Genomic DNA, 18,946 nt, shown 5'->3' with positions numbered 1-18,946 from the left:
CCACCCTTGAATGATGGGATGGTAAACTAAAAGCTTTAGGAATCCAAACTACAACATATAATAAGTACCCTTTATCAAGATTGATGCAAAAAAAGTGAAATGTGACCTTTTTAGAGAGATTGGGGTCATTTGGGTGGATTTTCCATATCTCTGGCCCCCCTTGGTCGATTTTGATGATTGAAATCTCTTTCTAATCGTCGGAGCCAATGGAATCGAGGGGAACTCCCACACACGCACACATAACATTACCAAATAAGGAGTGAGAGTGACGCATAGCCAAAACCGGAAGCTGCGATAACTCTGGTGGCTACCATTAGCAGCCATCTTTTACTCTCCGATTTTTACATAAAAACGGAATCATGGATTCTAAATAATTTTTTCAAAGCTACAGACACATTATCAACCTATGGATTAACCGATTCAGCCGCGTTTTTTCTCGTTTTAATGCCATTGAATACGTCTTTTGATCAGACGTATTGACGGTGAAACGATCTCGTGTAAAAGCTCCGTAAAGGTACGTGTTGTGATGTCTGTGTTTGCTTCCCCTGTCGTGAGTTCGGATCGCTCAGTGATGATACTATACCTATATAATCTGTGGAACCTCAGCTTTAATCGGATATCTTGTATGTGCAGCTACGATAAGTAATAAGAGTACTTTTATCTTGAGTTCTGTGCCAAAGTGCGTTAGCATTTTTCACTCAGGAGTCATTTAGATGCTTCTTATGAGACTTGTGTTTTGTTTTGGTAAAAATTGATTGTATCGTCAGTTAGCTGAGATTCTTTCCGTTAATCTGGTATAACACATTAATAGGTTCTTAAAAGACTAAGATGCCCTGAAACAGTATCGTGAAGAAAAGAAAAAAAAAGACGCGCCGAGGGGGTCTTTGGGGCTTAACAGGTATGTAGATATTTGTCTATACTAAGTGCTTAAAAAGTATACTTTGACACTAGTATGACAAAACTCAATGTGTGTTTGAAATTGTGAAAGGTGTACATGAATGTGCTGCTATTGATGGAATTCCTTAATATTTGTCTACTTTTTGATATTTAAAAATCTCCAGCAATTCCACTTGATACATACAAAAATATTGTTTGTATTTCTAACATTGCACCAAGACAACCAAGGTAAAGCAAAGCATTTTATTGCAAGTATTAGTCAAAGATACACTTCAAACTGAAGCAAAGCAACACTAAAAGGTCAACAACCTATAAGAGAGAGTTACAAACAAGAGACATTTAAAACTGAGAGGAATAGAGCTGTCGGTTCAACAGAGCCTTTGCAACACACAGAGACACTTAGACATGGATCATCTGGCTGTTTGCTGGTGCATCACTCAGAGGTATCAGAGTCCTAAGATATTGAGTTTGAAATAAGACAGACACAAGAGTGATGCTACATTGAAAAAAATCTGAATAACCAGCGTACACACACCCCTGGCCACTGTCAAATATCTGTTTTCAAAACCATTTAGTGTATATGAGGGAAAAACCGCACCAGAAGCCTAATCTCTTATGCAATATTTGGTTCAAGGTTATTTTTGGAATGCTAATGGAGTGAAAACAGGTCAAATATCTGACAGCCATGGGTGTAAATATGAGAGTAAACTAATTAATCCAAGATGATTTGGTTTAAAGGCCTATTCACTTTAGGATAGGATTGACAACGCTCCATGACCTTGATCCCTTTAATGGGATGAGGAACAAAAACAAAGAAACTAAAACAGAAATGAATCACAACGCGGTTCATTCTTGGTTCGTTATACAGGCACAGGTCTCTGAAATCCAGGCCCGGGTCAAACTGCATCTGAAAATGTTGTTCTTTGGATTTGCCATCAAGGACATTACAATGATAACCAATAAGCCTGCAGGGTCAGGGTGTATAAAAGTCAATTCAGCAAAATGGTTTCATTTCATTCGGTTATTAGTCCTGAGGCGGGTAAGCACTGCTCATCATGTTGCCAATAAGTGCCGTTTGACCCGGACCTTGTTTTAGTCTGACATCAATACAAATGGGACAGAGAAATCTGTGAAAGCTTTTTTTGTACATCAGCAATGTTAGTGGTTTACATGAGAAATGAGAAGAAAATAGGATTTAGGGCGGGAATCAGAGCAGATCAAGTACGTAGGCTTGGTTTCTCTGTAGGCAACCAAACACAGGCATCATAAAGTCACATGGAAATCTGACAACTAACGCACTTAAGGCTGAGGCATGTGTTTCTGTGTGGAATGAGACCTGTCCCGGCTGAAAAATGTTCTGGCACGAGGAAAAACAACATGAAAGAGACAATATAAAGGAATGAGTGACGCCAAAATGTTCACCATGATCCAAAGAATCCTGCCTTGCCAACATCTTTTCTTCCTCTCCCCGCTGCTGCTTTAATTTTACGCTTTCCCACCGGCCTTTATACAGGATCAGGGAATTTACATGGCTAACGTTCCAATTAACAGCTCGAGATGGAAGAAAGGCGGCTATTAAGCAATCGGCGCGGATCAGAAATGGCTACCCTTTGTCAGAGATGAGCTGTGGGGGTTGGCATTTCAGGTGGTGAAAAAAAAGAGCAGGGTAAAGAATATTTAGGAAAGGAGGAGGGAAAGTTGACCTATAAATATCATCAGGTCCTCCACCTCCCACCCCCTCCATATTATTGTGCTTGCGTTTCTCGGAGGGCGTCAACTTGGAGGGGGCGGGGCTAAATGCCTCATCCTCCTGGCCCCGCCCCCACCACGCTGCAATATGATGCGGAGACTCCAGCCGCTTGAATGGACTCAATAAATACACCATAAAATATTCCGCATATATATATATATATTTTTTTTTCATATATAAATTTAAAGAACAACACATTTAAATAGGACAACAAAATAAAAGTCGGCTCAAGAACAATTTCTCAAAAATGGGATAAGTGTTAAGACAAAAAAAAACAGAGAATATGTTTTACAGTTATACTTATTTTGACTCTAAAATAGTTACCGTATAAGAATATCAGGCATTACTCAAGCATTATATGTCATAATAAAAGCAATTAGCATTTTTCTCTCATGTAGTATAACATATGCAGCATACCAAGGTAAGTGAGGTGCAGTGTTTGTTTTCTTATAGATGTCTTGTAATAGAAAGATTTCACCCCCCCTGGACTGAAAAGGTACCCACAGAACTACAGACCACCCTCTGTTTTTATTCGACACCCTACCGGCTCAAGACAGGCATACTGCTGGGCACACACGGGCCATTTCTCAAATCGCGAGGATGCTTGCTTGGTAGCACATGTCTTCCGAGTCACTTCCTTCAGAAGCAAGGCAAGAATCCTTCCTGGAATTCGGAAAACGAAGAGTGGAACAGGCTAGCAAGTGTGCAGGTGTGCGTCATATGAGAGGCCCCGCCTTACATTTTCCGCCACAGATTTGGGGAAATTGGTCCGTGCGCAAAGCATTGTGGGGATTTTAAGGACGCGAAGTCTACCCATGTGCAGCCTCGAAATTACCCCCAAACCAAGGACGCGGCCTCGGTGGAATTCCAAGTAGGCCTATGCTGGAGATTGGAACAGTCCTTCGGCAGCACTCGATGACGTAGCATCCTTGAAATATTGGCTTGGAAGCCAGTTTCCTCAAGATTGAGAAACGGCCACGCTCTCCATCAGGGACACATGGCAGGGCACTAAGATGGACGCCATTGGCTGCTGCTAGGGCTGGGCGTTGCTTCAATACTGACACTGGTTGTGTTCATTTCATCGCTATAAGCTGCCGTAAAATGACACTTTGTTAAAAGCATACTTCAATATGCAAACTATTATCAGTCTTTCATGCTTTCTTAAGAAGTTTTCTATCCCACTTATGTTGCGTTTCTTAGTAAAAATGCCCTTCGAGAGGAAAACCTTTATATTTCAGTGCAAAAGTCTATTGTAAAAACCTTTTTTTTTTAAAGTTTGAGATGCTTCAAAATGGTTGATGCCAAACTCTAGGAGGTAAGTGAGATTGTGTTTTGACACCCAGCCCTAGCTGTAACAAAGAGTGGACTCTAGAGAGAATACAACCACCCGAGTCGCGAGAGCATGAGGCACACTTTTAATGACCGACTGCCCTGTTTGGTACCACACGTTCCTTCAACTCCTTCACACTGAGGTCTGGATCCGAGGAGGACGAAGGCGACTGGAGGGACAGAGATAGGAACCTCTTGGCTATGTGTCTGAGTGAGAGTGGCAGTCTCTAAAGTGCTGTGCTGTTTGTCATACAGTACGTGGGTTAGGCTGTGTCACCACGCTATCGCCAGCTATCCACCCCAAAAACGCACCTTCCACTGTACCAACGACACCATTGGTCCAAGACACTAAATGCAATAGGAAGCGAAAGCTCAACCACAACCATATACTTGGCATATATTCTACTTTTATTGAGGCTTAATGTCTAAATACAGGAAACACAAGTTTGCATTGCCATTTCTAAAGGAAATAAGTGTGTACAGTATGTGTGTACATGCAGCTGTTCCTGCACTGCAGTATGTTCAAGGAAATTCTATGTCTTTGAATTTTTACATTTTATCTTTCCATTTACAGCACCATCAAGAGGAAAGGCACTTTCTGTGGACTTTTTCTCACTCCATTGCTACCTTTCACTGCAAATAGAGAGCGACCAAAATCAGGGACAAAGATGGATTACTAAAAATGGAACACTTCCATTTAAAAAAGGTGACATTGACCTTCATTTTGCCGTTTTTCCTTCATCAGACAGCCTTCATTTAGTAGGTACGAGACGTTTTCCAGCTTCCAGAAAAAGACTGTATTATTAGGAATTCTAATCGAGAGCCAAAGGCCACAGCTGGCTGTAGGCTGGGTGTAGCCTCTCATTTCAATCAAGTCATTTGAATAGAAACAAACAAGACTACACCCCCTTCTCTGTAACACAAATGTCGGCTGAGGACAAATTGGCCAAATAAACAATGTCTTCGTATCCCTTCCAGCGTTCACTTCCACAGGCTCCGACCGGCCTTGCTCATGTTAGGTCACTTCTCTATTAGCTGATATTTGCAAAGCAGAGCTGATGACATTTCAGTTTGTAAGCGAGGCAAACACATCTGCTATGTAAACATGTGTTCAACTGCCCTCCAGAGAGTAGATAATACACAAACTGAACATCGATTACCAGCGGCAGAGATAGTGAGTTATAAATGGACTCAAATTATACCTCCAACAAAACCTGCCACAAACGTATCGCTGATCAGCTTTCATTCCGTCTAAATCACACATCTTTAAATTAAAACTGCTATATCTTACAGAGCTCTAATCCTCCTCGTGCCTCCCAGCGGTACAGGATGGGATTGTACGGCCGTGGCTTTTAGTCCTCTGGCCAAGGGGAGTAAATGTTCCAGAGCAAAAAAAGGGGAAAAGAGCAGCAATAAGATTACAGGCTTTGTCACACCAGACTTACCGGCAGGGTAACTCTTTGCGAGCACATGAAGTGGCTCGGGTAAGGAGAGTCAAGCAACAGAGGTGGTAAATCCCTCTGAGCTTTAACACAAAAAGAAATGGAGAACTACTACCACTCGTTACGTTTGTCTTTGATCACACGTGTCCTTGAAATGGATCAACAACACTTTCAGAACCACATTTTCTTTTCACTCGTTTTCCTGATAAGGAGCAGGCGTCAGCACCAGTTGAAGAAAAAACCTTAAAAAAAACATTCGAGAGCAGAAACTCTGAAGCTTAATACAACCGACTCTTCGTCTATTTTACCCTTTGTCACCACAAAAGGGATTTAGCGTCTCAATACAAAGCCTTTAAGAGTACAGTATGGAATATGTTCTCTCGTCTACAAGAAACCTCTGACTGTACGAGATCTACAAAAGAAAGGGAAAGAAATAGGCATTCAACATCCAAACATCGAAGCAAGAGGCGGCCTACAGTCCCCATCCCTATCAATAACAGCATGACAGTCCAAACACACGTCACTAGTTTCAACAAACTGTTCACATATAAACTATACGTCAAACAGTGACACAGGAACAAGTCAACAGTCTATTGCAATAATAATACTTTGTTATTATACCTTTTTTTAACCATTACTTTTCATAATACATGTATTACTAAGATTAATAATGAGACTACATTTGTTTCCGTTAGCAAAAATAAGTGGTGTGCATTACATCATTTAAAATGTACAAATATACTTTCGATCTGGCTTTTAAAAAAGGCTTTCACTACATGATTCTAGTGAAATGATGAAGGCTCGAACCCACTGGCTTCCTCACTGGAAGGCTAGCCTATGAAAGGCAGTCAGAAGGACTAACGATACACCTCAGAGGGAACGTCCGCCATCGTACCGTTACAGGTTTTCAACGCTACCGATTGACATCCTCAAACCATAGCAGTGGGATTTTCTCCCGTCCTAAAGTGAGTGAGGTCAACTGTTCCTTTTTCTACTTCCCTTCCCACCTGCTCATCCAGAGTCTCATTCAGATTCTAATTCAGACAGAGTAGCACCACGCCTGTGTTCACTCCCCAAACACAGCTTCTTTTAAGTGCAGTTCACTTTGAAAAACACCCCCGAGACGAGCTTTCAGTGGCACAGAGGAGCTAAGCTGTGACCCAAATCAACAAACGGCAGGACTTTTGCCGCAAATATTGGTCACCAACCTAACTCCTCTGCGTTCTGCTGCAGCAAGTCACCACTTTGGGCCGGTTGCATGGACAGGAATTGCATTACAAGTCTGGCAGAATTTATTGTAGGATCTGGTTTATGAAGAGTTTGACAACACACTGTAGCAGCTGGATCCATGGCAGGTGGAGTTTAAGCACAAAGACAGCACGGCTTGCTCAAACAACGCCAACAGCTAGCTAACACTGCTGTGTAGGCAAACATAATAAATACATTGATCTCAGGATGATTAGAATGAGATGTATAGAAAAGTCAGGAGAACAAGAGGCATCGGGTGAAACCTTCTTATGCTGTCCATTTGTTGGAATATGCTCTCTGATTATTTAACCAACTGAAGTATGATCCCTATAACAAGTTTGAATATTTCACTTCCACCAGGCACTTGAATACTACCTCTTTATGGGCTTTACACTCCTCTTTGCTGCCTTAGAAAATCAGCCTGATTAGCAAACTGATGATCAGGAATTCTGAAAATGATCATCTCAAACCACAGAGGCATCAAATCCTTCAATTCAAGTAAAAACATGAAAATCAACTGAAACTGCAGTTGCACCGTTTTTGCCCAACGTCAAGGGCAAACTCTAAGAACATGCTGATCAGCTGTCTGAACGAGGAGCCATGCATACGTGCCTCACGAGTGGCAAACCGTTCTCCTTCTGAGGACACTCACTTTCAAATGAACTGCTCTTATGTATCATTTACGTCCTCTTCGAGCCACGTCCCTTAGTTCAGCTATTTATTGCACTAGAGGAAACCATTGATGTGATCTCAAAACTCAAGAGAGGGAAATGTGAGATAAAGCACTGAGAGCATGAACGCATGATGAATACTCTGATTAAAAACACAAGCTTACATGATTAAAATGATTTTTAAAAAGTCGTAATAATAAAATGTTTCACATAATGTAGAAGAAAAATAAAAACCAGAATCAAATAACAGTGTTATACTTTAAATAAAAATCCATAGATGGCTGCAATTTAAATATCAGCCAATGGAAACTGTCCGTTTAAAATGTGACAGCAGACTGCTAAAGATAAATCCAAACTCATAGGAAACCTTGTAAGACAACAACTCAATGTTGTGACTTTAAAGGGGCATTTATACCTCGTCGCCAACAGGTGGCAGTGTGCTCAACAACAACAAAGAAACTGGTGATTTCCCACAGGAATGAAAAGTGGCAGATCAGAGGGAAACACGAGGAGAAAGGAACAATAACGGGCGCAACTGGGAGGACTTGTGGTCCAAAGTAAATCACCACCAACTACGCTGACCCTTCCTTTCTCCGCTTCCTCTTTTGTAATATTAAAAACAGAATGTAAAAGTGCTGCTGCTTAAACTGACTTGAGGTATTGTAGATGGCAAAGGAGAAGATTTAAGGAAAGACTGTGCTGAAGGAAGGGAAAAGGAGCCACTAGGGCACAAGTAAAGGAGACAAACCGGGGGGGAAAGAGGGGCGTTGGGGGAGAAGGGGGTTTGATGGAGGAGGAAATAAACTAGTTGGCTTGTTCAATATTGCATAATAGTGCTGAGTTTCTCTTGTTTGTTTTTAAAGCAGCTTTTGCATCCTCAGTCCAGTGTGGGGGTGCCTCCTCCCCTCCCTCCTCTCCTCTGCACAGTGTCAGGTCTGGATTGACTAGGCGTTTGGGGGGGTGGGTTGGGGGGGGGGACTTGCACATATGAAGACTCCTCGACTGGTGAGCCAGGTGTGCATGGTTGTGTCTGTGTGTGTAAAGGGGAGGGGGGGGGGGGGGGGGGGGGCATGGTGGTTATGGTAGGTGTAGCTCAGGCGAAGTACATGGTCCTCAGGGTGTCGTGGTGAATCTGAACGGCTTTGGCCAGCGCCTGGGGGTCCCGACCGTTACTCTGCCCGGACACATGGCTGCCCTCAGCGCTGCAGGAGGAGGAGAGGAACAGTTACGATGGATAACGTACAAAAATGGGATGCATGCAGGACAATTGAGAATACTTTGAAAGTCTTACAATACTGTTATTAAAACGCATTAAATAAATGGTAATCAAAATGTGGCGAGGGGCCGTTTATCTGCATGTAACGCTCCAACATTCCTGCTTTAAAATTGGCAAGTTTCCCTTTTCGAACAAGTAGAAATAAGTAAAAATATATGTAATCGTTTCCCCTTCCTTTCTCTTACTCTAAATAAAAGGGAAAGCCAAACGACTGAATACCTGTCTTCTACACTCTTAACATGTTGCAGTGTTTTAATAGGCAGACATTTATTTTATTACTTATTTTATTTAAATGGCAACTTGGATTCCCGAGAAGTTGTGCTACTGACTTAACTCATATTCCCTTTGTTTTTTTAAATCATGCTTGCGTAACGAGATTGCATAATTTTGTTAGTGCTTAGTAATACAATGATAAGATCAAATAAACTTGATTTAAATGGTCAAATAGATGTTTTTGAGGAAAATGTTTAAATTGTTAAAATTGTCTATGGATTAGTCGACAGAAAGATAGTTGTTAGTGGTAGCTTTTGTTAATAACAGTATCGGTGTAGAGTCCAACATCTTTTCATCCAGCCTGTTCTTATTTACTCTCTCTCTTCCTCACCTGTCATGTTCTTTGTCCACCAGATGGTAGCGGGCACGGAAGGCCACCAGGTGGGCGTAGTAGGCGGGCGCAGGGATGGAGACGGAGCGGGTGCAGCGCACGTAGGTGTGGCACAACTGGTATGTGAGCAGCTGGAACTCGTCAGCGGTGAAACAATTGTCGTCCCACAGAACATGGTAGTGGGAGGGCCGACTGGTGCCCTGGGGGAAGGATGAAAGGACACATTCTTAGATTCACATTTAAGATACCAGATGTTCACTGTGTAACTACAACGAGAAACAAACAAGTGGTCAAATCTAACAACTAAAATAAAACTAATTAACCTTTGAAGATCTTATAAATACATATAAAATGTGTTTGTCAGCAAAAAACAACTATAATGTACACCAGGGCTATTCAATTAGTTTGGAATGGGGCCGGTTGATGAAAATGATCCAAAGCAAGGAGACGGGAAAAAGATGGCTTGAAATATGAGCAATCATATTAAGAGCTTCAGATACAGTAAATACTACAACAGCACAGTGGAGTGCATATATTGTCTTTAATTAAATCTAACAAGATAGCCCCAAGGCCTTTATAGATCTAGATGGCAAGTTCAGAACTCGGTAGGCCTACATGTGAAGCTAATTTAATCATCAACATCATTTGATTTGATTTAATTTAGGTGAAATTATCTAATCATTCAAGCAGAGATGCAATAAATGACTACAGTAGCTAGTAGGTGGGTTCGAAACCCAAGCCCGCCAACTAGAGATGTCCCGATCCGATCACGTGATCGGGGATCGGAGCCGATCACGTGATTTTCAAAAGATCGGAATCGGGAGGAAAAAAATCGGGGATCGGGATTTTTTTTTTTTTTTTTTAAATACTTTTTTTACATTTTGTATTCAATGCTACAAAACAAAAATGACCATGTTCAAGTCTTAAAGTCATCCTGAGGCCTTAGTTTTGGTTTCAAATTACAGGACATCATGTATGTGTTGCTTCTTTGGGGCTTGTTTTCATAGACCTGCTTATTTCTCTCAAATCTGGCAACAGAGTGGGCAGGGCGCAGTGTCTAATTGTAGCAGTAAGCTAACGAGTACCGAAAGCTTTATTTTGTTTTGATCCAATGCTGCACAACTGAACTGATCCAATGTTGCTGTGAAAGAAAGAAGCTATATCCATGTTGGATAGAATATCGAATTTAAATAAAAAAATAACCTTAAGGGACAACTTGAATGCTTTTTTTCTTTTTTTCTCTTAATGCATTGCATAAAGATCGGATCGGGAAAAATTGGTATCGGCAAATTGTCAAAATCAAATGATCGGAATCGGATCGGGAGCAAAAAAAGGTGATCGGGACATCCCTACCGCCAACGTTTTCAGGCAATGTCTTCCCCTCTATCTCTCAATGTAACACCCTCTCTGGAATAAAGAAACTGTGGCCCAACAAAAAAGAAAAATGTTAAAGAAAAGAAAAAAAAAGTGTATTACTTTTTAACGTTATACTCAAAGGGCCAGTAAATATCACCCCAAGGCCGGATTTGGCACGCGGGCCGTCAATTGAATAGCCCTGCTGTACACCAATGTAAACAGAGCAGTTTAATTTGGATTAGAATAAAAACAGCACAATGATGGTTAAGGATTTAAAGATGAAAACAGCCTGCTGCAGAAACTCACTGACCTTCTAATCTTCACTCCTGGGAATCTAACTTCAAGAAATAACAGGAAAGGGAAAAACGAGAAGTATTTCCTCTTTTTTCTCCTGTGGCCTTTTCATTTCTGAGTCCTCTATCTAATCGTTTTGCAAGAATGCATAGATGGCCGAAGCACAAAGTGTTTAGCCTTCAGATTTAAGTGAAGGAGAAGGGGATGAAACCTGGCTGTGCAGAGAGGACAGGACCTGGGTCTGACCTGTATTCCAGCGTGACTGCAGAGGTAAAAGTCAAACTCGTAGGGATGTGTGATGTCCGTGTCCACGGTGGTACCAGCAGGAATGTTTCCACTACGTCCGACCTGATAAACGCAGAGGAAAGGTTAGTAAGTCTCTACTAACTCACTTTGACTGGGATTTCTCATAATTTCACCGTGAAAACCAAAACAACAAAAAATGGATGAAGTAGAAAAAGTCACGGAAAACAAGGCTTTATAGCACTGCATTAAAAATAATGTCATAATTGAAAAGAGAACTAGTTGATGGACCAAGCCAGTCGAAGGATTACCAAGTGCCTCACAATCAACTAATTAAAAGCCTAATGCTTTAAAGAGCCTGAAAATAAGGTTGTTACTATCCGAGTCTTACTCTAGGGGCCTTGAGTGCCACTCCAGAGCTCTCGGTTTGAAATGGGCCCTAATGTTTTAATCGAATGCAATTACAGGGGTTAGGAGGGTGAACGGGCCAATTGACAACAAAAGGTAATTAAGGAGGCCCATTTTGAGTACTTAACGTGCAAGCACGGGGCATAAAAAAGAGAATATGGACTACCAGATAACACACTGTACTGACTTTAATGAGTCACACTCAAAAGAGAGTGAGAGTGTGTGTGCCTGTGTGTTTGGGTAGGTCGTGGGGACTCACTCTCTCATTGCGGTCGGCGCAGAAGAGGCGCGTGTGGTGGCGTTTTTGCACAACAATGTATGTGATGCCAGGCTGGTACTCCTTCTCCAGGGCGATACAGGCCTCACGAATAGCCAGCAGCTCATAATACAGCACCTGAGGAGAAGAGAGGGAAAAAGGAAAAATGTTCATATGTCACCTGTCACCCATGTTATTTATTCTTTCAATGACTGTACAGTCCATTTTTCATCCACATATTGATTATATAAATGTTTCACTGTGTTTAGTTCTAATCCTACTGTATAAATAATCATAGTTTAAATAGAAGAAAATACCATTGTAAAAATGTTTCTCAAGTAATCATCTGTGATAAATAATTATTTTTGGAATATGCTCGTATGAAGTGAACAACCAGTAAGAGCCAAAAACTAGCAAAACATACGTCTCCATGTAACTTTTGACTTGTAAAAGGGAATCCTGCAACAAACTCAGAATTTCAGCTGGTGTTGAATTCCAACCCTGACCCTTTAGTTCTGATGAACTGAAGACAGGGTTCATACACTTTTTCACCAATGATTTTCAATGATTTTCCATGACCTTTACCTAATTTTCCATGACCAAACAAATTACTTTACTTTATTTTAACAAGGAACAGGAAAATAAGGTCTGCATATGAAACATGTAGTGCCTATCTAAAACAAATCCAATAGCAGGCTTGCTAGCTTCTACACGCTAAAGCTAATAAAATCTCTCACCAGCAAAATACCTCGTTGTTTCATTACTATACGATACAGTATTTATTATCATTATAATAATAATAATAATAATAATAATAATAATACATTACATTTATAAAGCGCTTTTCCTGGTGCTCAAAGCGCTTGTTATTATAGTATTACTATTTCCGCGATTAGATAAAATATAAATTATATTTGATGCAACTTTAGTTACATTTCCATGACTTTTCCAAAACTTTCGGAAAAATATTGTTTTCCATAACTTTTCCAGGGCCTGGAATTAGCATTTTGAATTTCCATGACTTTTCCAGGTTTTGAATGACCGCAAGAACCCTGTAAAGAGTTCTGATGAACTACTTGGTACTTGGTGTGAAAGCGCCTACTTTGCCGTACTAAGTGAACTAAAGAGCAGATCGCGTTCACACCATAGACTGTATATATAGATTCACACCGGAATAAATTCCCTGAGGGAGGATTAGGCAAATGAAGCCGCTGACGTCACTTCTTCTTCTTCTGCTTTGGGTTTACTGGCAGGCCGGAAACAACTTCACGGCGTATACTGCCATCCGAAGTCCCCGGCCGGAAGTCCCTGGAGTTGGGGACTGGCTTCAGTAGAAGCTGCTGGGACTCCCAGCAGCTTCTACTGAAGCCTTCCGAGTAAATCGCCAGAACGCCGACACCTCCTCATCTCCACCGCTCCCATGTTTTATTTTGTATTGCCATAAATTAGTCTCTCTCTGTTGGCGCGCGGGGCTAATGCTAATAATGCTAATGCCAGCAAATAAAATGGCAGCTTCACAAAACTTTTTGGGAGTTTTACGGGGTGTGGTTTGCAATTCGCCCAGCCAATCAGAAATGGGAACCTTTTTCTCCCACAAAAATACCTGCTCTCTAGCAGGGACGGAAAAGGGGATGAAAAGGTTCTCTTGAACTAAGTTCTAGTTCCAGATTTTTTTGGTGTGAACGCACATTTTCGGAACTATATCGGAACTATACTGGGAAAAGTACTCTGGTGTGAAAGCGCCTATTGAAGAGAACTGAGAGAGACACTGGGAGCTGACCTGTCTGAACTGGCCTTCTGAAACTCCATCCCTGTAGAAAATGATCCTGGTGGGCTTGTAGCGAGTGGACTTGTAGAACTGGATGAGCAGCTCCCGCACCATGGAGGCCAGGTCCTGGATCACCTCCTGCCTGGGCCTCTGGACTCGCACTGTGGCACAGTATCTGCTGGGGTGAGCGTCCATACTGCCTACCACCTGGAAGAGGGGGTTGGTGAGGGATTGCAGGGGGTCAATCAAGAGTCAATCAATTCAAGCTCAGGTGGAAATTAGAGATAAAAACTCACTGCTGCAATTGAAGGCTTCTTCCCATCTCCAGCAGGAGGGTGTGTGACATCTGCTCCCAGGAAGATGACTGGCTGCTGAAACACTGATGGTCTGTTGATAGAGAAACATATCGAAGACATTCATTCAAATGAGTTATAGGACAATATTTAGAGTGCTTCTTTGCATGGTAAAGTCATCTATTGCTATGGTGCGTGTGGGGTTTTCTTTCAGGTGTCTACAAATGTCAGACCATTTACCAAGCTCCATGAAATGATTTAAAGCCTGCATCACTACCGTAGAGCAGTGAGGATAAAACGGAGCATGACTGACCGTTGGTGAGGCACCAGGATGTTGTTGATGCCTCCCAGCTTCACGTTGATCTTGAGGCAGAGGTTGGAGAGGGTCTGAGGAGACGTCTTCACCACGTTCTTCACCTGGACGCACTGCGTGGCCATGCCCAGGAGGGTGTCCCCAACGCGCTTTACCTCCGCTGTGGGTGGGTTTAAAGAGTGGGCATCAGAAACAAAAGCAGTTTTAAAAGAATGTCCTTCTTGCAAAAGTAGCAACAATGTTGATATTAGTGCAAAAAAAATGGCGAGTCAGGGAGGCTCATGATTATAGTTAATTATTAAAGATATGAGAGAGCAGTCACCTGGGAAGACTGTAGGATTTATGAATAAAAAAGGGCATGTGCAGTCAGAGAAAAATAGAAAAAGACAGAAATAATATAATATATGATGTGGAAGGAATGTATGTTTAATAGACCGTCAAGTACACTTCTCAATATGGCTCTGTCGCTGCATCAGCACTCCTAGAATTGCATTCGTTTTTCCACACAGTGCTAACCACAAGCATATCTCTGGGCTCTGATAGGATATTTATTTCCAGCAGTTTTCTGACCATAGACAGGAGTCTTTCCGGGCAGAATGACGATGATGAGCTGCAGTCCGGCGTATGTGTTCTTCAGGTGTCTGAACATGGGCTCCACGCTGTCCGCTCCCTGGGCGTATTTACAGAAACATGGCTGACCCTGAATGGGCATCCCAGCATCCTTAGAGATTTTACGCAGCTGGTCTGTGAAACCCCTACAGGAGGAGGAAGAAGCAGGAGGTCAGGGTGGAGAGTGGAGAGTGAACTGAGTGAAAGTCAAAACACTAGCTTGGGTCTGTTCGGTGGACAACATATGAATGAGCACATGCCGAAATGTTGTCAGCGCAAAATAAAATATGGTTCTTTGTTTAATAGCAAATGGTATATCAATGATGTTTGACATAATAAAGTTTTCTTAAGTAAAGTTTAACATTTTGTGCATAATTGCAATTTCCATGCAGCAAAAAGCCGTTTGCAGTTTTTACAGTACGGATGTTTTTAATCTAGCCAGGGACTATCAATGAAAATAACTCTTATCAAATTATTATAATAATAATAATAATAATAATAATAATAAAGGAATGTAAGGCTGTGCAGCTGCTGATTGAAGACATGCTCCCATTCTTTAATTTATCATTTTAAAGAGAATATAGAAAATTATGCTAGATTACAATCTCTTAAAAGGTAGGGTAGGTAAGAATGGAGAAACCAGCTCGAGTGCGCTAGAATTTGAAAATACACAGCCGGAAAAAAAAAAATCTCTCCCTTCCTTCAGACTTCCTTACAGAGCCCCTCCTCCAACACACACACGAACGCGCACATGACCAATGAGGGCACCAGATAAGTTTGTGCACAGATGGAAGGCTGACAGGCAGGTAGGCCATCCAGTTATTTTAGCTGGGCCGGCTCAGATGATTGGTCGTGCTTTTTACAGTACCACGGCTTCCACAGATGACATTTCTTTATGGATTTTTTGTCAAAGCACTTCAGATATTCATTGCCATCGGGATGTTAAGAGCATTCCATGGAATATAACAAAAAGTGTATCTCGAGCCGGTTTCTCAAACCTACCTACCCGACCTTTAAGGCACAAATACACACACAAAATAAACTCTTACATTAAGATCAATGAGAAATAGGTAACTCATTGGAATATTACACTAAGAATGTCTTTAAAAACTGCACGCACAACTAGCACCTGTTCCGGATTTGTAAGCATGCCTGTCTGTACCGACTACCCACGCAAAGGTCAGAGAATTTAAATGAATGTCTCTATTTATGTGTAATTTGCCAAGACTTGGAAGGAAAGGGGTAATGTATGTATGTATGTGTATGTGAGCAATAACGTGTACATTTGAGTGGACTTTAAACCTAGGCGGGTGTGATTTGTTATGAATATCTCCATGTATGTTATATATTTGTGGAATAAATTAAAAGTTTTTTTTTTTAAACTGCACGCACAGAGACAACACAATCTCAGAAAGGGATTTTTAAATTCTTAAAAAAAAAGAAAAAAACATTTGCAAATAATCCTACTTGAGTATTTCTTCGCGACACTGCCTCTGTGTGGCGAAGCAGGCGATGGCCCACATCTTGATCTCCACCCCGGTGTGGAACTGCTTCCCTCTCATGTCCCACACCCCGTGGCTGGGCGTGGCTACAGTGCGGTTCTGAAACAACATTGCAGTCTCACCACATGTACTCGTGATTATGTGGGCAAACACTCATATCCGCACTGTTCATACACACTCACGCTTGGACAAACAGTGTGTACTCACTTCCATTCTGTACACACACAAACACACTATTACTTTCTGAAATCCCACAGAACCCATACACACTCTTCATCCATACCAAAATGTATTAACACTCATTTTCATACAAAAGAAAGGAAACATGTCAGTCAAAGAAACATGCAAAAAACGATTTGTGCTGGAGACACAACTCACTTACTGATTCAATCAAAAATATAATCAAGTTACATTTAATTGGAGAGCAAAGGGATGCACTATGTGAGTGAATCTATAATGGTGCAAGATGATACTTGGTGTGTGCATCGTGCACAGCACAGTGTTATACTGTAGCAAAGATGTTATAGTTCTCACTAATGCACACGTCCTAAGGTATAACAGTACAGTAAAGGTGTGTCTCCTCAGATAACATACACAGACAGATGTTAATCAACACTGTGGTTCAGTCTCAGTAAAATGCTTCCTAATGCAAAAATGTTTAAGGAAAATTAACATTGCTAAGACGGATCTACTTTATAAGCTATTCAATTATGATTTGGGTATTCTATTTTTTTATTCATAATAGTTATTCTTACAGAGAGAAATACGTTTCGTAAAAAATGATTTAAAAATAATTCTTATAGGAAGCTCCTCAATATTTTATAAAAAGGTGCACTACTGAGACTCAGCCACACAAAGAAAAAGAGTGACACCATGAAGCACAAACAGAAGCCAGTGTGTTAGTTCCCCTCAGAGACAGTGGAGCAAAAGCTAAGTGAGGGGAGAGCGTGTCAGACAAACAGAGATAATGAGCGTGATTTAAAGGAAGGGTACCATAAAGTGCTCTGTGCTCACCCTGCCGCCATATTGCAGCATAGGGGCAGGTAGCACTCGCCCCGTCACTTGGGCCATCTCGTCGCGAACCTTGAACTGGAACTCCTGCACAAAGGGGTCTGCCTCGTAGTTGGCACTGCGCACCTGCAGGGAAAAGAGGCGGGAAAATGGGACTCAGGGTCAGGCCGGGGTATACAGCAGGAGTACGGAACACTGCAGTGCTGAGAGGTATACATTATAAACTCATTTGGTCTAGTGAAATGTCCGATACGTGCTCACTCATTGTGGCTAGTTTTGGTTTAAGGAATAGTTTGACATTATGGGAAATACTTTTTTTTGCTTTCTTGCTGAGAGTTAAAAGAGAAGAACAATTATTTATTGAAAAGTCACAAAAAGTCAAAATATTCCTCCAACAGCATCAGCTAGACTGATAAAGTATGTTTTTTTTCCTTCTGTTTAATTTATGACAAGCTAACACAGCTCTTGAGAGAGATTGCAGGGCAGCACTTATTTTATTAAACATATTTAATCACTACAGCTTGCCTCTGTGCCGCCATTGTTTAAAATACACATTATGATTATGCGTCAGTGTGACACTAATGAGGCATTGCTTGTGTTTGCATGGGTATTGTTTTTCTTTCATGCTTCTTCTGCAGTGCATACTGTAGGACAAATGGAATGGAAATTGGTGATTTATCACTAAATGTCAGCACCCTAATCCTAAATGACTTCAAGCTTTCAAGATGTCCAATGGTATTTGGATTTACTCTGAATTCAGTTTATAGTTCTGACATCTAGGACCTATTTCTCTTTTTGTTTTTTCTACTGTCTCTCTGCTGTTCCGCCCACACTGCCCTGACAGTTTCAAGCCATCTAAATGAAAACGCCAACACGCTGCTGTCTGCAATGATTTCCTGTAAGCAAGTCCAGAGACTTTTCAGGGAAGAGATAGGGAGATGTGGTTTAGTAAGTTAACGGCATACTACATTTGATTTGTTAATCTGATGGTGGCCAGAGGCGGTGTGCAGGCTGTCAATCTTTCTCTAAACGACGCGCTGCAGACACTGTAGCAGCCTCACACATTAAGCCATTACCACTCTGGTATTCTGTTCACCCTGGGTAGGGCTGTCTTGTAATTGCCAAATGCAATGACAAGCAGGCAGACGAGCCTCTGTTAACAATATAAAATGAGAATCTGGAAGAGGTGATTACAAAACAAGTCATTTGACATCAAGATGAGCAGCATGGCAACCAAGTGATAACAAGCTTAGCAACGCAGCAGCCATCCAGGCAGTGTTTTGTCTCTGGCTGTGTCTGAACCAACAAAGGATTGTACTTTCCACCATACAGTAGGCACTATAACCTAAACTACTTGAATATTGGTGTATGATCAGCGCACTGTACAGGAGAAGAAGACGTTCTGCCCACTAGAAACATTTTAGTGGGAAAATGTGACTTTATAAAACGCTATTTGTTTTTGTGTTCCATTTTCTGTGAGGAGATACAAAACATATTGGTAATTATCTTAATCATACACATTTTTGCAATTCTCCGCTCATTGAGAAATTTAGCCTTTAAATAAGTGTGAAAACCAGCTCTCCCATCTTAACTTTCCTACAGTATTAGCTGAATGTTTCCTAAAGTTCTACACTGCTACTTACACGTGCAGAAACAGCGTGTGTGTGGAGGGATAC

At 41.4% G+C, this 18,946-nt stretch overlaps 1 protein-coding gene across 2 annotated transcripts in view; it reads right to left on the bottom strand.

Moving 5' to 3' along the window:
* Window positions 1-1,126: 1,126 nt before the first annotated feature.
* ago3a (argonaute RISC catalytic component 3a) overlaps window positions 1,127-18,946 on the bottom strand; it is a 35,809-nt gene continuing 17,989 nt past the window's right edge. Inside the window, exons 10-19 of one of the 2 annotated variants that reach the window (XM_079691835.1) lie at window positions 17,253-17,396; window positions 16,225-16,358; window positions 14,719-14,903; window positions 14,149-14,308; window positions 13,839-13,929; window positions 13,555-13,749; window positions 11,778-11,912; window positions 11,114-11,215; window positions 9,218-9,417; window positions 1,127-8,539 (exon numbers count right to left, since the gene is read on the bottom strand). In XM_079691835.1, coding sequence (XP_079547961.1) covers window positions 8,431-8,539; window positions 9,218-9,417; window positions 11,114-11,215; window positions 11,778-11,912; window positions 13,555-13,749; window positions 13,839-13,929; window positions 14,149-14,308; window positions 14,719-14,903; window positions 16,225-16,358; window positions 17,253-17,396 — 1,455 coding nt within the window. In that variant the 3' untranslated portion in view covers window positions 1,127-8,430. The remainder of the gene's footprint in view (window positions 8,540-9,217; window positions 9,418-11,113; window positions 11,216-11,777; window positions 11,913-13,554; window positions 13,750-13,838; window positions 13,930-14,148; window positions 14,309-14,718; window positions 14,904-16,224; window positions 16,359-17,252; window positions 17,397-18,946) is intronic. The other variant, XM_079691836.1, reaches the window with a different exon arrangement.

The sequence above is a fragment of the Notothenia rossii genome (assembly GCF_949606895.1).
Source record: "Notothenia rossii genome assembly, chromosome: 7".
NCBI classification, from domain to species: Eukaryota; Metazoa; Chordata; class Actinopteri; order Perciformes; family Nototheniidae; genus Notothenia; species Notothenia rossii.
The sequence above is the reverse complement of the archived record's forward strand: the minus strand, read 5'-3'. Positions and strand labels throughout refer to the sequence as shown.